The sequence below is a fragment of the Pinus tabuliformis genome, chromosome 4_1 (genome assembly GCF_031772625.1).
Source record: "Pinus tabuliformis cultivar Carrire ecotype Pingquan chromosome 4_1, CPIR1, whole genome shotgun sequence".
In the NCBI taxonomy this organism is placed as follows: Eukaryota; Viridiplantae; Streptophyta; class Pinopsida; order Pinales; family Pinaceae; genus Pinus; species Pinus tabuliformis.
Window position 1 is genome coordinate 316,473,758 of NC_142303.1, and position 22,104 is coordinate 316,495,861.

Below are 22,104 nucleotides of genomic sequence, written 5' to 3' on the forward strand. Positions count from 1 at the left end.
GTTCAATTTAGTTTTTATTTTTAAAATTTTTAATTAATTTAATGGGCTTCCTTTAATATTCCAAGTAGCTAGTTCTTCGTCTTGTGAGAGGAATTTGAGTACTTATGCCTTTATCCATTCAGTAAAGAGAAATAGGTTGGGCTCAAAGAAGGCAGAGAACTTAGTGTACATTCATAGCACACTTTGTCTCATATCTCGAAAAGACCCTGGGTACAAGGAGGGTCCTTTCAAGAGATGGGACCAATACATAGATGATGTTATGTGTGTGGACAAGGAGATACAACCAAATGGCCTTATTGAGCTACCTCCAATTGCTATGGATGAGCAAGAACCTCAAGATGAGAGTGATTCCTACCTGGAGAGCATGCTAACTGAAGATCTGAGTGATGCTGATGACATGGCTTGAGGAAGCCATTGTTCACTATTAGCTATTTTTATTTTAGTATTTTAAAATTTCCTAGTTTTTGTTTGGAGATGCCTTAAGACAAATTTTGAATGTAGTATGACAATGGACATATATCATGATTCTTATTAATATGTAAACTCCAATTTGCACTTGATATCAAACTAGAAATTTTGAAATTTCATTGTGAATGTTGAATGTTCAATGATGTGCATGTTTAAATATTTAAAGTTTAAATCATAAATATTTTAGTTTTCTTGTTTAAAGTTGAAAAATATACAAATTCATATATATTATAATTTATAAAATATAATATTTATATATAATATTTATAAATTATAATATACCCCCGACGAACCCACACACCCTGTTTCAAAAAATGACGTACCTGTGCCCGTACCCGTACCCGTCCCCGAACTGACGTTTCCTGGCAACATAGTTACACTCTTTTGGTTTGCTAATGTTGCATTGATTTGTAACTTCTTGTTGTTGTAGTTACCTCTGTTGCTGCCTCTCCTTTCCCCTTAGTCATGATCTCTCAGTGTACTAGCGAACTCTTGTGGATTTTTTTTTGTCTGTTCTTATTTTGATTTGTAAAAACATGTTGAGCACTTCTTCAAATGGTGGAACAATGTCTTGGATGATTGTGGTGTCACCCAATGGGGGCAACAAAGTTTCCACAAAAAACACAAAGCTGTAATATAATCGTTTGAATGGCAAACAGGGCCCAACCTTCATTCTAGGGCATACAATATAACAAGATTCATGTATTCATAGTAGATCTTACAAAATGCATTGTGACTTAGAAAATATGAGATAAATGGATAAATTCAGACATGAAAATTTGACCTTAAACCCAAAAGTTAAATACTTATCTGGAGAATATCTGGATCCATGCAATGGCTACTGGAGAAATTTTTTTCTCCCAACAACAGGCAACCCTAGTATGATTTCCACCCGCAAGCTGAGGTAATGAACTGATAAAGGCTTTGGGATTTCTATCATAGACACAAATTTCTGCTCAGGCAACTTCATATAAGGGATCCACTGATCTATTTGTTGATACAAAATCATCCTGGTAGGCTCTAACCAGGCCAAGGAAGCATAATAGTATACTTTGCTTTCTATAACTAGGCCAAGATTCAGCTGGGGAATACTCATCAGAAAATCTATGTGACTGTCTCTCCTCAATAATTCAATCCCCCAGCTCCTATTCTTGAAGCAATATGTTTCTAGGTGAAACAACAAACGCTGGGATACCCAGAATATAAATAAATAAATACTTTATTAATAATTGATGAATAGATAGATGATGATGATTTACACTGGGTTGCCTGGCTTATATACCGCCATGGGCACCCTTTGGGAAAGGGCATGATCTTATGATCGTGCCCTTTCGCCTAACTAAACCTAAATTAATTAATAAACCTAAAATTAACTATTTTTTACATAACATTGCCTTCCTCTCGAAAGAATGCTTTGTCCTCAAAGCATATGTAACGACGGATGTTGTTGAAGAATGATTCATTCTCCCAGAAAGCGTCTTCTTCGGGTAAGTCCTTCCACTTGATCAGATACTCCAAGATGATCAAGGTCACACACTTTAAAAGATCTTGGATTAATCTCTCAATTCCCGCTTTTTGGAGATGTGGATATCGGCATGGCTTCATGTTGATGGGGTTTGACTCTGTTTTAACCTCTGTTCTACGCTCAATTTCTGTATTAGGCGGCATCTTCATAGTTAGGTCTTGAATCACTGGTGATTCTTCTCTGGTCATATTTGCAGATAACATTTCTAATTGGTGACATTGTATTGCATAAGCAGGTGCTCTTCTTCGACTCAGCTTGATCATCTGAGATGATGATACAGCATGATTTTCTGGTGCTTGGAATCCATGTAGTTTGTACTTTTGACCTCCCCATTTGAATTTTATAAATTGTACTTGATGGTTGGCGGCATAAGTACCTAAAGTTCGTAGCCATTGGATACCTAAGACTACATCTACTCCTCCTAACGGTACTGTGAAAAACGGAGACTCTAAACTGAAGTCTTGAATCTGCAATTTAACCTTATGGCATTTTCCCACCTTTTCAATCTTCTTACCGTTAGCTATCATCACTTTCATGTTTGGTAAGGGAAATGAAAATATATTGAGTCTCTTTGCCACGGTTGCATCTAGAAAATTGTGTGTGCTTCCAGAGTCGACGAGAACCACTACGTTGTTCTTCTTTATGTGTCCTTTTAACTTTAAAGTCTGAGGTTGTGATATACCTGTCATAGCTGATAATGATACTTGTGGAATACTTCCATCATCTAGTTCTGGTGAAAATTCTGGAGCGTCTTCTGTGTCTTCTATGTCATAATCTTCACTGTTTGAATCATTGGTTGCTTCACAATTATATAGGTTCTTTGGTTCTTTTCCTTTAGCACATCTATGTTTGGGGTCCCACTTCTCACCACAGCGTTTACATTTACCCTCTTTTATCCTTTGAATTTCCAAATTAGATTTTTCATCTTCACGACGATGTGGTGGAACATATCTTGTATTATTTGAGTCCACATACTGGGGTATCCTTCGTCTTGCATAAGCTTTTTCCACTGTTGACCAAAATATTGGTTCGGATTTCTTTTCGGCTGTTTTTGCTTTTCGTCTTGCTTCTTCTATAGATGTAATATCATGCATCTCAAGTTCTGCTTGTAAATGGGTTTTGAGTCCCGAGATGTATGACTGAATTAGACGAGATTCTGATAACCCTGGTACTCGCGTCACTAAAGTCTCCCATTCTTGAGTGTATTCATCCACACTCCCTTTTTGTCGTAATTTAATGAGTTTTGAAAAGAACTCTTCTTCCCTCACACCTTGGAATCTTTTGAAGAATGCATCTTTAAATCTCCTCCAGCTAATGACGTGTGTTGTCTTTTTCCACCACATGTACCAGTTATATGCTTCTCCCTCCATTTTCATGGATGCATGTCTGAGCTTTTCGTCATCGTCAGTGATGTCATATATTTCAAAGTATTCTTCTGCTTTATTTATCCATGCCACATTGTTTTTTTCGTTCCCATCGAATTTAGGCATCTCAACCTTTACCCTCTTCTGGTATGTGGTTAATGGTTGAGCAAAAAGAGGGTGTTGACTAGTAAGGGTATCCCAAAGTTGCTTGTTTGTGAAGGCAGTGTTACTTGCTTCTTGGTGGTGTGTCATTGATTTTTTTGGGGATTCATCCTTGTCATGAGAATCTGTGGACTTAGTTGACTCTGGCGAGATGTGTTCTTGATTCTCTTCACCTTCTTTCAATAGCTCTTCGGGTGTACAATTCGACTTTTTACACAGACTTTTCAGCATTGTTAAAATTTCTCTCAAGCTTACTCCTGTTTGGACATGTTGACTTTCCATTTTTATCTCTATTCGATTTGTCGTATTTTCAAGATTTTTTATTTTGTCTGCTTGCTCCCCAAGCTTGCTCTCGACGTCATTTAATCTCTTACTGACTTCGTCGTGGTTGTTATTTATCCTTTGCTCTGCATCCAACAACCTTTTCTGGAAATCCGCCATTGTCATTGTCGACATTGAGCGGGTGTGCGGAGGCGTGTATTTATTTGCCAGCTAAAAAAATTTTCCTTTCCCCCTTTTTTTTTTTCTAAATAATTAAATTAAATTAATTTAATAATTTAATTTAATTAATTAATAAATATATATTTTAAATTAAATTAACTTAATAATTTAATTTAATTAATATAAATATATATTTATTTAATTATAAATTATAATAATTAATTTATAATTATTAATTATTATAAATATATATATATATAATTTAAAGTTATAAATTATATAACTTTTTAATTAAATTATATATAATATATATAATTAAAATATAACGTATATATATAACCCAGTCCGTTATAATTTTTTTATATATATATATGTCATTTAATTTTTAAACCGTCACGTCTTTATTGGCGTAACCCCTGACTGGCGTAACCCCTGACGATTCAAAAAAAAAAAAATATATGGAATATTGCCGTCACACACAGCCGCACTCGATTTAATAATTCGTAACGCAGCACGTCTTTTTAACCGGAGGTCGTAGCAGTTGGAACCGGACGGTGAGCCGAAGACTGTGGATTGGAACCGTTCCAAAAGTCGAACCCGGACCTGGCAGCACGTTGATCGTTTTATATATATTAATTTGTGAACCGTAACCGGACTTGGCAGTGCGGATTGGAGAGCGGATTATGGTTAACGGTGTAGGCAGAGTGAGGGCGGAAGAATGGCGAGTGTGGAGGAAAAAATAATGGTGGTTAAACAGCGTTGCAGGTGGCAGAATCGATGCTCTGATACCAGATGAAACAACAAACGCTGGGATACCCAGAATATAAATAAATAAATACTTTATTAATAATTGATGAATAGATAGATGATGATGATTTACACTGGGTTGCCTGGCTTATATACCGCCATGGGCACCCTTTGGGAAAGGGCATGATCTTATGATCGTGCCCTTTCGCCTAACTAAACCTAAATTAATTAATAAACCTAAAATTAACTATTTTTTACATAACACTAGGAGATAACAACACCAACTCAACTTGAAGTGGACATTCATGCAGCAGATTGGGATGTCCCAATAGGATGGTGAAAAATCAAATAATGAGCAAACAGCCTCCCAAAATGAAGAAAACTAACTTTTATACACACTTGCATGAGAATGCTAGGTGCCATCTTGCTTTCTCAACCCTTATTCTCACGTATTGAGCAACAATGAATGCGTCTATGGATGCCACATGCCCTGCAACTTTCCCTCTCTTGCTTTTGTCAGTGATAGCCGCTCATCATGTTCCCTTGGGGCATTCCATGCCTCTTTATATTCATTTTGTAGTTGATGCAAGCATGCTATGATTGGTGTTCTTTTTAGTTTAAATAAAATTGGACCAATTTGAACTGGAACCAACCAGTTCAGTAAGTAATTGGTCAGACCAGCTGGTTCAACCAGTTTTGTTCTGAACGAGCCCAAGCACACCCGTGGAAACTGTATGGAAAAAATACCAAAAAATAGTGAAGAAAACATAAGCCCCACTATAATTGGATATGTGTCACACTCAGTGAATTTTGCGATATTTGACCCTTACATGGTATATACATGAGCAAACTTTGCATATTTACAATTGGATATGTATCACACTCACTGCATTTTTTTCCGTATTTCACCCTTAAATGGTATATACATTGGCAAACTTCGCATAATTGGTGTCTAATGGTTTGCATTTACATTGATGTACATGAATATGTATTTTTATTAAATTTATAATATTTAATGTATTATTTAGTAAACTGGTTTCGACCAGTTTCCATTTCTCATCTTGTTTGCTCCTGAGTTGGTTCCGAGTATGGTTCCAGTTTTTTAAACATTGTTCTTGACATGGTATCATAATTTGATTATAACAGTTAGCCTTTCTGGAATGTAAATGTTTAGCCTCTTGAAAAATCAACACTCATTCCTTCTTTGTTGTATTAAGTTTAAAAATATTAAAGATTTTTGTTGTGGTGTATTGCAGTTTCCTTCCAACTTTATGACCTAAAGCAGAAAGGCCATATTGGGAGACAAGAGGTATAGTTTTTTGTCCCTAAAACATTATCTTTGTGGGGTATGGATCTCCATTGCTTTTATACCTCTTCTTCCTCCCTTTTTTATAGTCATTCCAATTGGATGGCTATATGAGTTCCAGAAAATTCAAACAGTACCATTGTCAATGTTTGCAGGTGAAACAAATGGTCGTAGCTACCCTTGCAGAATCTGGCATGAACCTTTCAGATGATGTAGTTGAAAGTATCATTGATAAGGTATTAACTCTGTAAATATCATAGAATCTATCTTTTAAGTTTGATTGTATGATTGGTCACTTCTGACCAGTGGTGTCCAGCTGAGGCTATAAGACCAGAGAGAGAGAGAGAGAGAGAGAGAGAGCTTTGTATCTCTTTCAATTGAAATACCCAGCATCTTTTCTTTTGTTGTTCCATAAGTTTTACAGTAATGGTTTTGTTTGGATAGCTCACTATCCTTAGATAGATCTAATGACCTGACTTCAGTTTTTCCTATTCAAGTTCTATGTAGGTAGATAAATCTATATATTGATCTGTTCCTTGCTTATCTAAAACAAAATCTATTGTATCTATTGAAATAAAAAATAAAAAAGATAAATCCTTTCATCTTATTTTGAGTGATCATAAATAAAATAACATTATCAATATAATGACACAAAAAAGAGCGCACATCAATCTGTTTTCGATGGGTGAGTGACAGTACTTGAATCCACATTGTGGGTGTACAGTCCATGTAGTCCACTTTATATATTTCTTTCCTTGTTAAGGAGACCCTCATTGACTTTTTAGGTGATTTATGTTCAATACAAAAATGCAATACTGAAAATCAGATTGGGCTCGAAAAGTCTTTTGGCTCAGAGTTGACTCACACCTTGTCACAAAACTCACAGTGCACTCGAAAAATAAAAAAGAAAATGCATGAAATCTGACATGAACCTTTCAGATGATGTAGTTGGAAGTATCATTGATAAGGTATTAACTCTGTAAAAAATAAATAATTAATAAAAATTTAAATTAATTAAATTATCATTATAAATAATAGCATGGTTGGCTCACAAAATTTCACTCTCCACATAGCTCACTCTATTTATCCAGCCCCCATGAGATCTGTCCTTCACATTTATAGATCTATCCTGATGATGAGCCACGGTGGATGGCTCGAAACGTCGATTCTAAAAATAATGGATGCGATAATTCCGGAAGAAGATTCTACACAGTACAATTCGCAAAAGCCTCAAAACAACAATCATAGAAGTTATCTTTTAAATTTGATTGTATGATTGGTCACTTCTCACCTGTGGTGTCTAGCTGAGGTTATAAGACCTTAGTTGCAGTGAGAGAGAGAGTGTGTGAGAGAGAGAGAGAGAGAGAGTTTTGTATCTCTTTCAATTGAAATACCCGGGATCTTTTCTTTTTTCGTTCTAAGGTTTTACAGTAATAGTTTTGTTTGGATAGATCCCTATCCTTACATAGATCTGATGACCTGACATCAGTTTTTCCTCTTCAATTGATCTGTTCCATGCTTATTTAAAACAAAAACCTGTTGTATCTATTGAAATAAATTATCAAAAAAATCCTTTCATCTTATTTTGAGTGATCATAATAAAATAACGTATCAATATAATGACACAAAGAAGAGCACACATCAATCTGATTTCTATGGGTGAGCGACAGGACTTGAATCCACATTATGGGTGTACAGTCCATGCAGTTCACTTTATATATTTCTTTTCCTTGTTAAGGGGACCCTCATTGACTTTTTAGGTGATTTATCTTCAATGCAGAAATGCAATTCTCAAAATCGGATTGGGTTTGACAAGCCTTTTGGCTCAGAGTTGACTCACACAATGTCACAAAACTCACAGTCAACTCGAAAAATTAAAATGAAAATGCATGAAATTTTCTTAGTGTTGGATACTCCTATTGACATATCTTTTGTGTCTTGTGTCCTGGTCGTATGTGACTTGTGTAAATGATGTGACCCTTAAAGGGGTGTATTGTGATTCTGGTTGGTTATGCTAGTAAATCCTTAGAGGTTGATTACTGCCACATGGGTTGATAGTAAGGGTCTGTAGTGGCCTCACACCTTGGAGTAGGGGCTACATAAGGTACCATGACACCTATATGTTTGACAAGTGACAACCTCATTTGTTGTCACTAAGCACCAAGTATTGAGCTTATTGTTATATCTTACAAATGCAATTCTTAGCAATAACCTTTTTTATAGAATGCCTCGACATAAAATTAATTTCTAACTTAATACAGCCCAAAGCTTGAACATCTCCCTGTTGGAAAATCAGGAGGCCTGTAGATTAGTTTAGATTTTCCTTACTGTAGTAATTGCTTGTGAAATTAGTTTGCTTCTTTATTAATCTTTATTTTGGTTCTTTCATCAAATAACTACCATAACATGAACATGAAGATCACAGAAACAAAAGAACAGAGGATATAGTCTCCAATCCAGGGGAAAAACCCTCCAAGGGGAAAACCCATAAACTTTTCTTCTTATAGAATCAGATCAAATGGGATATCCAAGACCCATAACCACAAAAGCTGTTAGAAAATTGCAAAGGCTGAAAGATTTTCTTTTGTTGATAATTACTTGTGATATTATTGTGTTCTTATTAACTTCTTTATGTTCTTCTCATCAAGTAATTATCAAGGCAAAAACATGAAGATCAGGGACACAAGAAGTAGGCACTCAGCCATGGCTAAAACCCTTATGTAGGGGAGAACCCAGTCAGAAACTCTTCCTTCAGTGGATTCAAAATGAGATAGACCAAGACCTTAGACCAACAGACTTTCCTCATCCACCAAGTCAACCTTCCAAGATGATTTAGTAGTTTCTTCTTATCCAACAACTTCAATCCAATGACAACCCAACTACAAAATTTCGACCCACAACTACAGAATTTCAGCCCAGCTTTAGCTTTGCAATTTTTGACTGCTCCAACAGCTTCATAGCTTCACACAAGAGAGAGAGAGAGAGAGAGAGAGAGAGAGAGAAATTCGATGTTGAAGTTTCTAAGTCTAACTGTTAGAAACCCTTCATGTACTTTACTGATTTATTCCTACCTACTTGTTTTGTTAATTAACAAGTTATTTACCATGTAAATATTGGAAATAAATACAAGTACATGCTCAACACATTACAGATCATAAACTGAAGGAAACAGAAACAAGCACACAAGTGACACCGTTGTTTCTGGACTAATGTTCCTGGAAAAACCCAATGCGGGAAAACTGGTGTAGCTATCTGAGGTTTTGATTTATTAAGCAGTTTCAAAATACAATCTGGGTGCCAAATGTGGCTCACCCAACAGATAAAATCCTCGGCAGTAGTACCTCTCTACTCGGAAGTAGATATCAGCGTTGATTTATTAAGCAGTTTCAAAATACAATCTGGGTGCCAAGTGTGGCTCACCCAACAGAGAAAAATCTCGTCAGTAGTATCTCTCTACTCGGAAGCAAATATTCCAGCTGAAACCCCGGATAAACACTCCGGCAGCTCGACAGCTCCAATCTGCCCCATGAAACCCCAACATCAACCTCTAGGGATTTCGTCAGCTCTCTCTGGCCCAACGTTAACCCAGCGTCACTCTGGCTTGGCTTGCGTCAGCCTCTAGAGGCACTGTGTCAGCCCTTTGGCCCTTTGCGTCACCCATGTTTGCCCTCTGAGGCACTGTGCAGCTCCTTGTTGCCTTTGCGTGAGCCTTGGATGGCTTTGCGTGAACCCCTGGCTAGTTCTGTGTCCCTCACTCTCAGCTACTGCGCTGATCCTCCTAGTTCTATCTTTGCCTCTCTGCTTCTATAATCACTACCCCTCAGTTGCAACTCTAATCACTCTCTCGACTTCCTCAACAAACCCAGCCCCAGAAAGTCGAAATCTTGATCAACTCGGTGTGTTCTCTAAGTGACCCTCAAGCCTCCTCTTATACTTTTCTCGTTGAAAATTCAACGACCGATATTAAGTCCCTAATCAGCGACTAAGATTAGATCTAGCTTGATCCATGGCTTTTGGACCATTCTAACACAGTTTTATATTAATTCACATTAATATTTTATTTTCCCTAAGTTTAGACTTAGGGACTTCATTAAAAATATTAATTATTTCAATATCTCCCAAACTGTTTAGAATCTGCCCAAACCATTTTTGGGTATTGGAGGTCTCATGTGCTTTAGCCTCTCCACCAATTTTCGTTGCTAGAGCACATCTGATGTTACCCCAAATCAACATTCGACTTCTTTTGCTTGAGAGAAACCTCCTCCTTCGCTAGCCCTTTCCTTTTCTTTCCTTGAAATTCACACTTTTTTTTGGCCCCAAAAGTTGCAGATCGAACTTGATGAATGAGATTGACAAATGAGGCCGAGTTGCTGCCTTTATATAGGTGTTTCTTCCCCTCAGTTTAAGCTGACTTGTCTAGTTTGAGGCTGACTTTTGGTGGAGGAGGCCTAATTGACCTATTTTACAATAAAATTAATTTCTTCTTTGGCAAATAGAGACCAAGAAGGGTCTTTTACAATGGATAAAGACACTTGATATAAACCCTAGAAGCCTACAATAGGGGCTTTGACCTATAAACAATATAAACAATTGACCCAAGCGTGAAACCCATGCTCTAATAAGTCACTTTCTTTAATAAGTCAATTTCTTTTTCTTTTTTTTGACAAATACATTACACCATGATTCAAATACAATTATGAAGACTGACACTAGTTACATTCTTCAATAGAAACTTCCACCTCTAGATGCAAGTCAAACAATCATTCTTTAGCAAGAGACCAACAACAAGAGATGTACCAAGGCATATTTTTGGCAAACGCTAGCTCAAGAAGATATCCTCTCTTTCAGACTTCAACCTTCCACTTCTTTTCTGCCCTCTCTGCGATATTTTAGACCATAATCCATCAAGTATGTGTGTCTAAATGAGCTCCATCTTCCCTCTATTTATATAGTTGAGAGGGGTGCGAATAGACATGTCCATTGGGGAAAAGCTGACTTGGCACCTAGAGGGGTTTTTGACCCAAAATTACATATTTGAATATTCTTTTTCTTTTTCTTTTACAATAGGTCCAAATAGGACTTTGACTCTTTGACTAAAAAACCTAGAAGCATGAAGAACATGCTTGTCTAGAAAAATAATACTAATAATTTTATTTTCTTTTATTCTAATTTTTACATAAAATACATAATGGTACAAGTTATGAAGACTGAACTTAGTTACATTCTCCAACAGAACTTAGTTACATTCTCCAACACTCCCTCTTAACTAGGGCGTATCCATAATTGTATGCCCAATAGATGGATACTCTCAAATTGAATAGTCTAATAAGAAGTGTCAGATTGATAAGCCATCTTTAAGCATCGACATTGTAACCAACATTGTCAACATAGCAAGGCCTTGACTAACAAGTTCTATCTCTCCACTAGGTCAGAACACAATGTTGGGAGGATTTATGTGGGACACCACACTACCTCTCAAGGCACATACCCCATTCGGATGTTCATCGGGTATGTCTTTTTAGGATTATTCTTGTCTTGGATTCCTAATCCTTAAAGAATATCGAACCTCTTCAACCACTCTTTTCTTGGATACCCTGTCCCATCCTCAAAGAGTGTCGGTCCATGAGACTACTTCCTATCTTGGATTCCCAATCCTCAAGGAGTACCAGTCTCAGATGCGTATCCAATCCTTCGGACCCCATGCTCTCTCCATGGTCTTCACTAGACGTATGACTATTAGTCCTGGCCTAGAGCATAACACATGAAGAAGAGAATATAATGTCCATCGTCACTCCCTGTCAACCAGGGAGGAGATCGTCATTCCCTTTTGATTAGAGAATAGATCCTTTCTCCATTTCAAACATTTAAGGAGACTTATTACTCCCTCTCAAGAAGAGGAGATTCCTTACTTCCTTTCAATTGTGAAGTCACTACCACAAGTTTTTTAGCAAGTCTTCGTCAATACATCAACTACTAGTTCTTCATGGAGATCTTCGAGTAGCTGCATGGCTCCTCCTTTTCTTTTGTATCTCATCATATAGAGCATTTACCTTTGTGACAGGGTTTAAGCCATCAATCTTTCATATTTTCTTTCTTCTAGTGATCATCAACAGAGGCATTATATTGTGCTAATCGAAGTAGAGCTAATCGTAGCTCCCTCTAATCATGAAAGTGATCTTCATTATCATTGAAACATACACATCAGGTTATCTTCTTGTACTGCGACCTTCCAATCCTAAGTTGCACTGAAATGGAGATGGGAATGGATACGGATACGACAAATTCTCAAAAAAGCTGGATAGGATACGGCAAGGAAACAACACACACACACACACACAAATATATATATATATATATATATTACCATTCATCTTTTAGAATCTAGATTCTATATCTAAAAATACATAATCATCATCAATAATTCAGCATAAACAAATCATCATCAATAATTCAGCATAAACATCGTCATCATCATTAGTGTTTATTATAACATTCAACATATTATCATCATCATTAGTAAATATGTTACAACCTTTGTGCTTTCGGGTCCAACTCCTTCAAAGAATGTGTCATGCATGGCAGATGGTATCTGTCTTCCTTGCATGACAATTAAAAGGCCCACGGAATCATTGGGATATTCTGTCAAGACCTATTTGAACATTTCAATCTTCTCAATGTCAGCTTGGTCTCTTGACTATATGCAAGCAAAAGATTGGCTAGAGAAGATTTGTTATATTGAACAGATTTATGAAAGCAAGAGCAAAATCAATGACAATTAACAAAACCTTAACCAAATTGAAAATTATCGCTCAAATAAATCTCTTTATGAAGACATTAATCAAACCCTTCTGTTTGTATTTTGATCATCTATCTTTTTCTGTTTTTATAAATTTTTGAACAAAATTTCATGCGTTTTAACATTTTAAGGGTGGATTCCGATCATGATTTAAATTTGGAAACAGATAAAAAAAATTAAAAACCCTTGGAAACGTATCCAATTCCGAATCCGAAGTTTCCTATTTTTTGAAATGACACAAAAACGTTTTTACGGCGTTTCGGACAAGGATCGTATCCATTTCCATTTTGGAAACAGGGATCTGCGTTTTCGACAATTTCTTCAGGCGTTTCTGGTAACTTAGTCCAATCCCAAGATGATGTAGACATCTTGACCATGTAATCCTTCAAGGATTACCAAATCTGTTCATTGTTGAAATTTCTAAGTCTGACACATCAGAAATCCCGACTGCATTATTTGGTTTATTTTCTCTTGTTCTTTCCATTAACAAGTTATTTCTAAATATAAATATCGAAATAAACAAAATGCAACCTTAACACATATATAGATCAACAACTGAAATAACTGGGATAATCACACAAGGGACACTGTTATTTTTAGACAATCGTCCTCGGAAAAACCCAATGCGGGAAAACCAATGTAGCAGATACGAGGGTTTTATTATTATGCAGTTTTTGAGTACAACTAGGGTGCCAAAAACGACTCTCCCTTCAGAGAATTTCCTTGGCAGAAGTACCTCTCCTCGGAGACAAATATTCTTGCTGATCAACCACCGGATGATCGATCCCACAACAACTATGGCAGTTCCTCAGCTGGACAGCGGAAGTTGCTTCAAGCTTCTCCACTACTCTGCGTCACTCTCCAGAGACTGCATCACCCTTTGCATCTGCCTTTCAGCTCCAGTCTGCCCCATAGATTTCTTCCAGCGTTGCCTCTTGGCCCTGTGTCAGCTTTGCTAGCCTCTACGCAACTACTATTGCCTATGCGTCAGCCTCTTGGCTCTCTATGTCAGCCTCTTGGCTCTCTGTGTTAGCCTTCTGGTCCTCTGCGCCACCTACGCTGGCCTCCACAGCCTCTGCGTAAGTCCCAACTACCTTTGCGTCAGCCTTCCATTGTCTCTCTGACACTATCTCTGCCTCTCTGCTATGTACTCTCGACCTTCTGCCAAACTGCCCCTCGCTGCAACAAATCACTGGTTCGATTCTCTTAGCAAACCTCGCTCCAGAAAATTGAACTGACTGATCAATTTGGTGTGTCTCCAACTGACCCTCAAGCCTCCTCTTATACTTTTCTAGTTGAGTCTTCAACGGCCGAGATTAAGTCTCTAATCAACGACTAAGATTAGATTTGGCTTGATCCATGTCATTTAGAACCTTCTCACCTAGTTTTATATTAATACCCATTATTATTTTAATTTTCCTAAGTTTAGACTTAGGAACTCCATTGAAAATATTAATTATTTTAATATCTCTCCAACCGGGTGGAATTTCCCCAAACCATTTCTGGGTCTTGGAGATTTCATGATTTTCATGGCTAGAGCACATCCGACGCTACCACAAATCAACACTCCCTCTTAGCGAGGAATGTGCTCTAGTAATGCTCCACCATTGAACATCACAATGATCCTTCCGCACTGGTACCTGTGCTAATGCTTAGCCCGCTACCCAACATCCACTACATTGTTGCTTGTACTGCTGCCCATGACATTGCCCTGCCACTGCTACATCTGTACTGCAACTCCTTAACATGCTACCCTTGCTGTCCATAGCACTGCCACTGCTAATTGCTGCACTGCAACTCAGTTACCGAGAAGTAAGTAACTGATCTACCCAAATTCTGACATCCTTGTTAGTTTGGAAGCCTCCTGATGCTGAAGCTACGTTTGCTGCCATACTGTGCTACCTTTGTTGCCTCTGCGTTGCTGCAAACACCTCTGTGCCTCTCGCATTGCTGTAATCACCTCCGTGCCTCTCTCACTGCTGCAAACACCTTTGTGCCTCTTACACTGCTGCAACCCCCACTGCGATGCTACAGACCTTTGCACTCTAGCACTGCCCTGTTGCTCTATCGCATCTTGCTTCTTCCCGACATCTTGTCATCCTGCTACTATCGTTAAGGGCTCCCGTAGCTAGATATGATCCAAGAGTTTGGGCACCTCAAGGATCCTGTCGCTCATCTTCTATGGTCCTCCTAACTACAACTCGATGTCACCCCACCTCTTCTCTATAGGTGCATGAGCACTCATGGCACAATCGTCAGCAGTCTCGACTTCTTTCTCCGCCTTAGCCGAAGCTTCCTTCGAGTCGGAAGCCTCTCTCTTGTTCTTCTTCCTGGGACACTGGGATGCATAATGATCCAACTCCCCACAATGGAAGCACTTTACCTTGGAGATGCCCTTCTTCTTCCTCTTCCCTCGATGTCCCGCAGATGCCAGAGCCGCATTCCTCCTCCTCTTTCTTGATTCGACTTCCCTTCCCACTACTCCCTGCGTTGGTCAACCGTTTAGTTTCTTCTTGGCGAAGAGTTGCCCACATCTCTTCCCGTCTTGGAAGAGTAGCTCTGCCCAAAATGCCTTGGACAAATGTCTCCCACTCCTCGGAGATTGCATTCAGGGCGGTCCTCCCCATGAACTCTTGATCTGGAATGGCCCCTATGGAAGTAAGTTGGTCACGAATCTCCTGCAATCTGAGGAGGTATAGATCTATCTGCTCCCCCTTCTGCATCTGATACGACCACAACTGATTTTCCAATAGCATCTTCCGCTACACGGAAGTGCCCTAATACAATGTCGTCAAAGTATCCCACATCTCCTTTGTTGTGTTCTCTTCAGCAATATGTGGTACGACATGATCCTTGACCCCATCGAGGATTATGCACTTTGCCTTCGCTATTACATCTTCATACTTCTCATTATCAGGTGGGTCGACTGGGATAGCCACGGTTCTCAAGGCGAAGCCCTTGATATGATTTCTATCCAGGACTGCCAGGATCCTGGCCTTCTAGATGACAAAGTTGGAAGCCTCGTCCAACCTATCCTGATCCCTCCATCCGTTCAGTGCCATCTCTGCTCTTCTTCTAGACTCCCTTTGAGATTTGACTTCCCTCCTGGAAATCTCCCTTTAAGTCCTAATTTCTCTGCTGGAAATCTTCCTGCCAAATGTCGAACCGCTCCTCTCCAATCTTCTTTGCAACTGCAACTCGGATCTGGATTTCTTGGCTAGAAATCCGTCAAGGTAGCGACTCTCTCTACCTTGGTTCTGTCCTCTTAGGTACTGTTCTGCTTCGACAGAAACAACACCCCAGCAGTGTCCCAACCACAATCTGCCCACAGCTCCCTAGGCCTCAACAACTGAGGAAACTGAGCCTTCCAGCTTTGTGCACTCCGGCAACGGCTGTTTCACTCCTTTGGCCAACTACGTCAAGCCTACCTGGCTGAGTAGGATGATGTGGCTCTTTGTGAGCCTTTTCTGCCTCTCTTTGCCTCTGCGCTAGCCCTCTCTCTGGCTCGAAATGATGATGTAGGCCCTCTGCATCCCTCCTCTGTTGCCTTCTGCGTAGGAGAAGCTCTGTCTCTCGGGACAGCTACTACTACTACAAATTTTCGATATCGCTGATGCCTTCAGTCCTGCTGTGATTTGCAACACTTTGATACCATGTTGAAATTTCTAAGTCAGACACATCAGAAATCCCTACTGCATTATCTGATTTATTTTCTCCTACTTGTTCTTTCCATTAACAAGTTATTTATAAATATAAATATTGAAATAAACACAAATGCAACCTTAACACATATACAAATCAACAACTGAAATAACTAAGACAATCACACAAGGGACACCGTTATTTTTAAACAATCGTCCTCGAAAAAACTCAATGCGGGAAAATCAGTGCAATAGATACGAGGGTTTTATTATTATGCAGTGTCTGAGTACAACTAGGATGCCAGAAATGGCTCACCCTTCAGAGAATTTCCTTGGTAGAAGTACCTCTCCTCGGAGACAAATATTCTGGCTACTCAACCACTGGATGATCGATTCCACAACAACTACGTCAGTTCTTCAGCTGGACAACGGAAGTTGCTCCAAGCTTCTCCACTGCTTTGCGTCACTCTCTAGCAATGTTTTCAAACCCGTTTTAAAAAACTGGTTATCGGTCTAACCGGCCGGTTAGCAAGGCTGCCGGTCTAAACCGGCCAAAAAACCCGGTTGGCAAGCCCCCTTCGCCCAATTTTTGCCTTAACCGGTGAAAAACCGGCCGGTTTAGGATGGAACCAGCCGATTTGTATCAAACCGGCCGGTTCTGTCTTAAACCGGTCGGTTTTAGGCATGCCCACTTCCTAGATATGATGATCTCTTCAAACGAAATAGTTTGTAATCAGCAGATCACCTGTGTTCCTTTGTGTAGGATCTAGGGTTAATTCAAGCACAAACTCAGCTATCTAAGAGGCATCACAAAAGGCGCAGTTCTTAACATCACAGTAGAACAACAACACAAATGCATATGTCTTCCTAGACGTTGTCGGCCCTCCAAATTTATTAATAATGATGCTCTAATTCTGTGTTCTCCTCATAATGTTTAAAGGATTCTGGGTTTTCTTCAGACTCTGTAAGCAACCTGAAACACATGTCAAAGTATCCCCCCAAAAAGAATCAGTTTCTTTTTTGACGATGCATGTGAGAAGTACACAAGTTCTTCCCCATCAAACAACATGGGCAAGTTCTCCATGACATGTCCCATCATTTTTTGGCATGCATGTCAGATGCATGCATGGGAACCTGGTAATTACCAAAATCTGTCTTCCCTCTTGCAAAATTTAAACTTGGATGTTGTGTTGTTTTGATATGAATCTTGAAGAACTTTCAGACAGAACTCTGGGTAATCTCGAAACATGGAACCAAAGGGTATGCTATTGCTTACAATTGTGCATGATCATGAACGCTAAATTTGTGAATTTTGTGTTAACAACTAACAACTCATATGACCACAGTCAACCACTAAGGGTTTACAAACTCTAGGCAAACCTGAAACACATGCGAACGTACAAAAAAAAAACAGAACTTGCTTCTTGATGATGCAGCCTCATGCATGTGAAAAGTACAAGTTCTTGCCCATCAAACAACGTGGGCAAGTCCTTCATGATGTGTGCCATCATTTTCTAGTTTGCATGTCAGATGTATCCTTGGGAACCTGGTAATTATCAAAATCTGTCTTCCCTCTTGCAAAATTGAACTCGGATGTTGTGTTGTCTTGTTCTGAATCTCAAAGAACTCTCAAGCTGAACTTTGCATGAACTTGAACCATGGAACCAAAGGGTATGCTCACAAATGTGCATGATCATTTACACTAAATTTGTGAATTTTGTGTTAACAACTAATAACTCATGTGAGCATTAACCGCCATTACACTATTTTTTCTTTTTCTTCTGGAGCATTGTTAGAGGTTCAATTATCCTCATTTTATATTTAACTGCTTTTCTTGTAGAAAGAGTCAAAGTTGACAAACTCTAAGGCTTAAATAAGATTACTGTTGTCTTCATTATTATGTGCAAACTCCATTGCTTCCTGCACGAAAGTATATCTTTCTTTTAAACTAATTATTTCTTTCAATCTCGTGTATTTTTTAACATGATACTTTGGATCCCATCTTTTTTCTTTTTGGTAAATTTATGTTGCCAGGCTTAAAAGACATTCCCACGATGTTGTATGTGATCTTTAAACCCCCTGAATAACAATCAAACTTCCTCTCAAGCTGGTGTTCCCCCAGATCCCAAGTGCCCACAAGTATGCTTGTTTCTGTACAATTTTGAAATAAAACACCCCATGTGACTCCATATTCCTTTGGAATGTCCTCCCTCAAGCATTCTCACCTTGTCCCAGTAATTGAAAGCTTAAAATGTCATGTACATCTTCAGAATTACGAGTGACTTTTTTATCTGTAACATTTCTCCCTTTGCACTTAAAATGCCTTAGCATTTTTTTATGGTTGCTTTAACATCACATTACCGGTCCTTGCCAGACAGACGGTAAACTTCAAATCTAGGAAAGGTTTCGTTTCCACTTCTATTGTCATTGGTGGCATTGATACTGAGGTTGCAAATCAGGCTGAGGCATCCTCAGACTCTGAACCAGATGATGTCTATGTAGCTCCTGATGATGATCCTGTGTCTAGTAGTGGTGATGAACTTGATGATTGATCATGTGTACACCGTAGACTTGTAGTAGGACTGTAGGCCAATGGCCTCATAGCTTGCAGCATTGTTTTTGGACTTTATAGGCCATTTAGAGCCTCATTTCTTATGTATTTTGCTATTTTGTCGATGATATGTATTGCACTCGGTGCCATTTTGATATATTCACCTTTACATGGTATATAAATGAGCAAACTTTGCATATTTTGTCTCTATTGGCTTGGAATCATGGTTTTACATCTTAAAAATAGTTTGGTTTCATTAAAAATTAATTATTTAATGTTTTTTTTTAAACCGATTCGTTTAGACCAAACCAGTCTTGGTTAGACCGGTTCCGGTCGGTAAACCGGTTCAATAGGTGGATCGGTCCGGTCACCGGTTCCGGTTTTAAAAAATTGCTCTCTAGAGACTGCGTCAACCTTTGCGTCTGCCTCTTAGCTCCAGTCTGCCCCACAAAAATCTTCCAGTGCTGCCTGTTGGCCCTGTGTCAGCTCTGTTAGCCTCTGCGCAACTACTATTGCCTCTGCGTCAGCCTCTTGGCTCTACGTGTTAGCTTTCTGGCCCTTTACGTCACCTACGCTAGCCTCCACAACCTCTGCGTAAGTCCTAGCTGCCTCTGCGTCAGCCTTCCCAGGATTTGTGCTGTCTCTCTGTTATGTACTCTCGACCTTCTGCCAAACTGCCCCTCGCTGCAACATATCACTAGTTCGATTCTCTCAACAAACCCCGCTCTAGAAAATCGAACTGACTGATCAATTTGGTGTATCTCGAACTGACCCTCAGGGCTTCTCTTATACTCTTCGAGTTGAGTCTTCAACGGTCGAGATTAGGTCTCTAGTCAACAACTAAGATTAGATTTGGCTTGATCCATGTCATTTAGTGTTGATCTAAATTGTCATTAATGTCAATATGAAGCCAAGGAGAAGCAGAGTAAACTTGTGAAGAACAGGAGCAAAGCCACTGGAAAGAAGATTGCATCAGCGAAGGTACATAAACAGAGTCATCAAAAGTCACAGAGAGATATGTCCAAGGGAAACCGCTATCGGAAGAACAAAGAGCACCAGAGCTATCAAAGCAGAAAAGAGAAGCAAGTGTAAGAGATTGAAGAGGAGCCACATCGGAGTAGCCATATCAGGAGTATCGCATGTAATGTATGCCCAAAAAGTGAGAGGAAGAGTCCATCGGAAGCCCTCAAAGAAGCAGGTTACGGAGCAAGGGAAGCATAGAGGAAGATTCATTTGAAACCATGAGAAGCAAAGAATGGAGGAGTGCAAAGAGCGGAGGAGTATATATATTATATAGATGCGAGATAATAACAGGGACCAGAACAGGTTATAGCAACAATCCTTAATATGACATCGCGTCCACCCATCAGAACCCTCATCGCAAGTTATAAAGGGCTGTCACCCCCGAAACCTCCGATTGCGATAATATATGCGGACCTGCGGCTCCATTATAAACCGCCCTAATGTAATATCGCATCTGCTGTGTTGCTAGTCTCTAAGGGATGTTAAATCTGCCAATTGCGATGGAGCTATGGACCCAATGAAGTTATTAACAACAGTTTATAATCATATCGCATCCAATAGGGGCAATCGGTAATCGACCATCGACAATGTTATAGACATGACTTATAAAAGACCTCCTGAAAGCCGCGATTGCGATTGAGATTGTGACGTGGCATGTGGGACCACCCATTATATATTTCTAACTATGTAAATCTATGATATTGTTATAGGAGGATAGAGGATGTTAAGGGGCATCGACAATGTTATATCGTGAAGACAAAGAGTTGCGACTGCGGAAGTTGCGATTGCGATTAAAGGAGTGATGCGATTGCTGTAAAGAATGTTGGGTCCATTGTATGAATATTGAAAAAAAGGGGGGCCTCTCTGATATAGTTATTTCTTTAATATGCAATATTATTATAATACGACCTCTCTTCCGCATTAACGTGTCCTGTAAGAATTTGATGAATCCGAAGAGACAGAGGAAGCTAAAGAGTGAGCGTAGAGGAAGCCGAAAGATCAAGCGAGCGAAGAGGAAACGAGCGGAAGCCAAAGGTCAGGAGTATCAGGCATATAAAACAGAGAACAAGGGAAAGTTTGAGGTGTTGGCAAACTGTAAGAAACAGAGGAAGCCGAAGTTCTGGCAGAGGTGGAAGGAGCAGGAGGACAGAAGTAGTCACAGGTCCAACAGGGTTGGGAGCAGAGAATTACAACCAAACAGATCCAGATAGTCTACAATGGAGGGTTGGAGCCCTTGAGGTTGGTGCCTCAAAACTGGAAGGATTGGTGTCCTGGGAGTTGGTGCTCCTAAATCCAAGGTTGGTGTCTTGACAAGACAGAGTTGGTGCTCTGGAGGTTGGAGCCTCACAAAAAAAGTCCAAGTTGGTGCTTGGCAACTGATTGAAGCCATATATATATATATTGTACTTGATTTATTGCAAAGATTACGTTAATAAAAGCATTTATTCCTGTTATCTACTTCTGTGTTCCAATTATAAATGTTTTGACTGGTAAGAATAACAATTAAAAAGAAATACTGATTCACCCCCCCCTCAGTATTTCCAACATTTAGAACCTTCTCACCCAGTTTTATATTAATACCCATTAATATTTTAATTTTCCTAAGTTTAGACTTAGGAACTCCATTAAAAATATTAATTATTTTAATATCTCTCCAACTGGGCGGAATTTCCCCAAACCATTTCTGGGTCTTGGAGATCTCATGTGCTTTAGCCTCTGCACCAGTTTTCATGGCTAGAGCACATCCGATGCTACCACAAATCAACATTCACTCAATCCATGTATTCAATAAAATGAGTTCTAAACAAATAGTTGTAGATGCACTTGTCTCCACTGCCATTATGCATTTCTGCAACATTCTTGTAGGTAGCAAATCCATATACCAACCAGATAATCAATATCAAAATATCAATATCACAATACCTTAACATGATGGCCTTTTATCAGGATATCAGATTCTGTTTACTTGTTTCCTTTGAGATCAACATCCTCCTGCATATTGTACAAAAAATCATTCTCCATGCTTTTCACTTTTTAGTCGAAGTGTCCATGGAACGAACTAATCAATATGCTAGAATAT

General features: G+C 39.0%; 1 protein-coding gene across 3 annotated transcripts in view; it reads left to right on the top strand.

Moving 5' to 3' along the window:
* LOC149175562 (calcineurin B-like protein 3) overlaps window positions 1-22,104 on the top strand; it is a 201,958-nt gene that overhangs the window by 141,013 nt on the left and 38,841 nt on the right. For all 3 annotated transcript variants that reach the window (XM_089419710.1, XM_089419712.1, XM_089419711.1), the window contains 2 exons: window positions 5,964-6,016; window positions 6,169-6,249. In XM_089419710.1, the coding sequence (XP_089275836.1) occupies window positions 5,964-6,016; window positions 6,169-6,249 (134 nt within the window). The remainder of the gene's footprint in view (window positions 1-5,963; window positions 6,017-6,168; window positions 6,250-22,104) is intronic.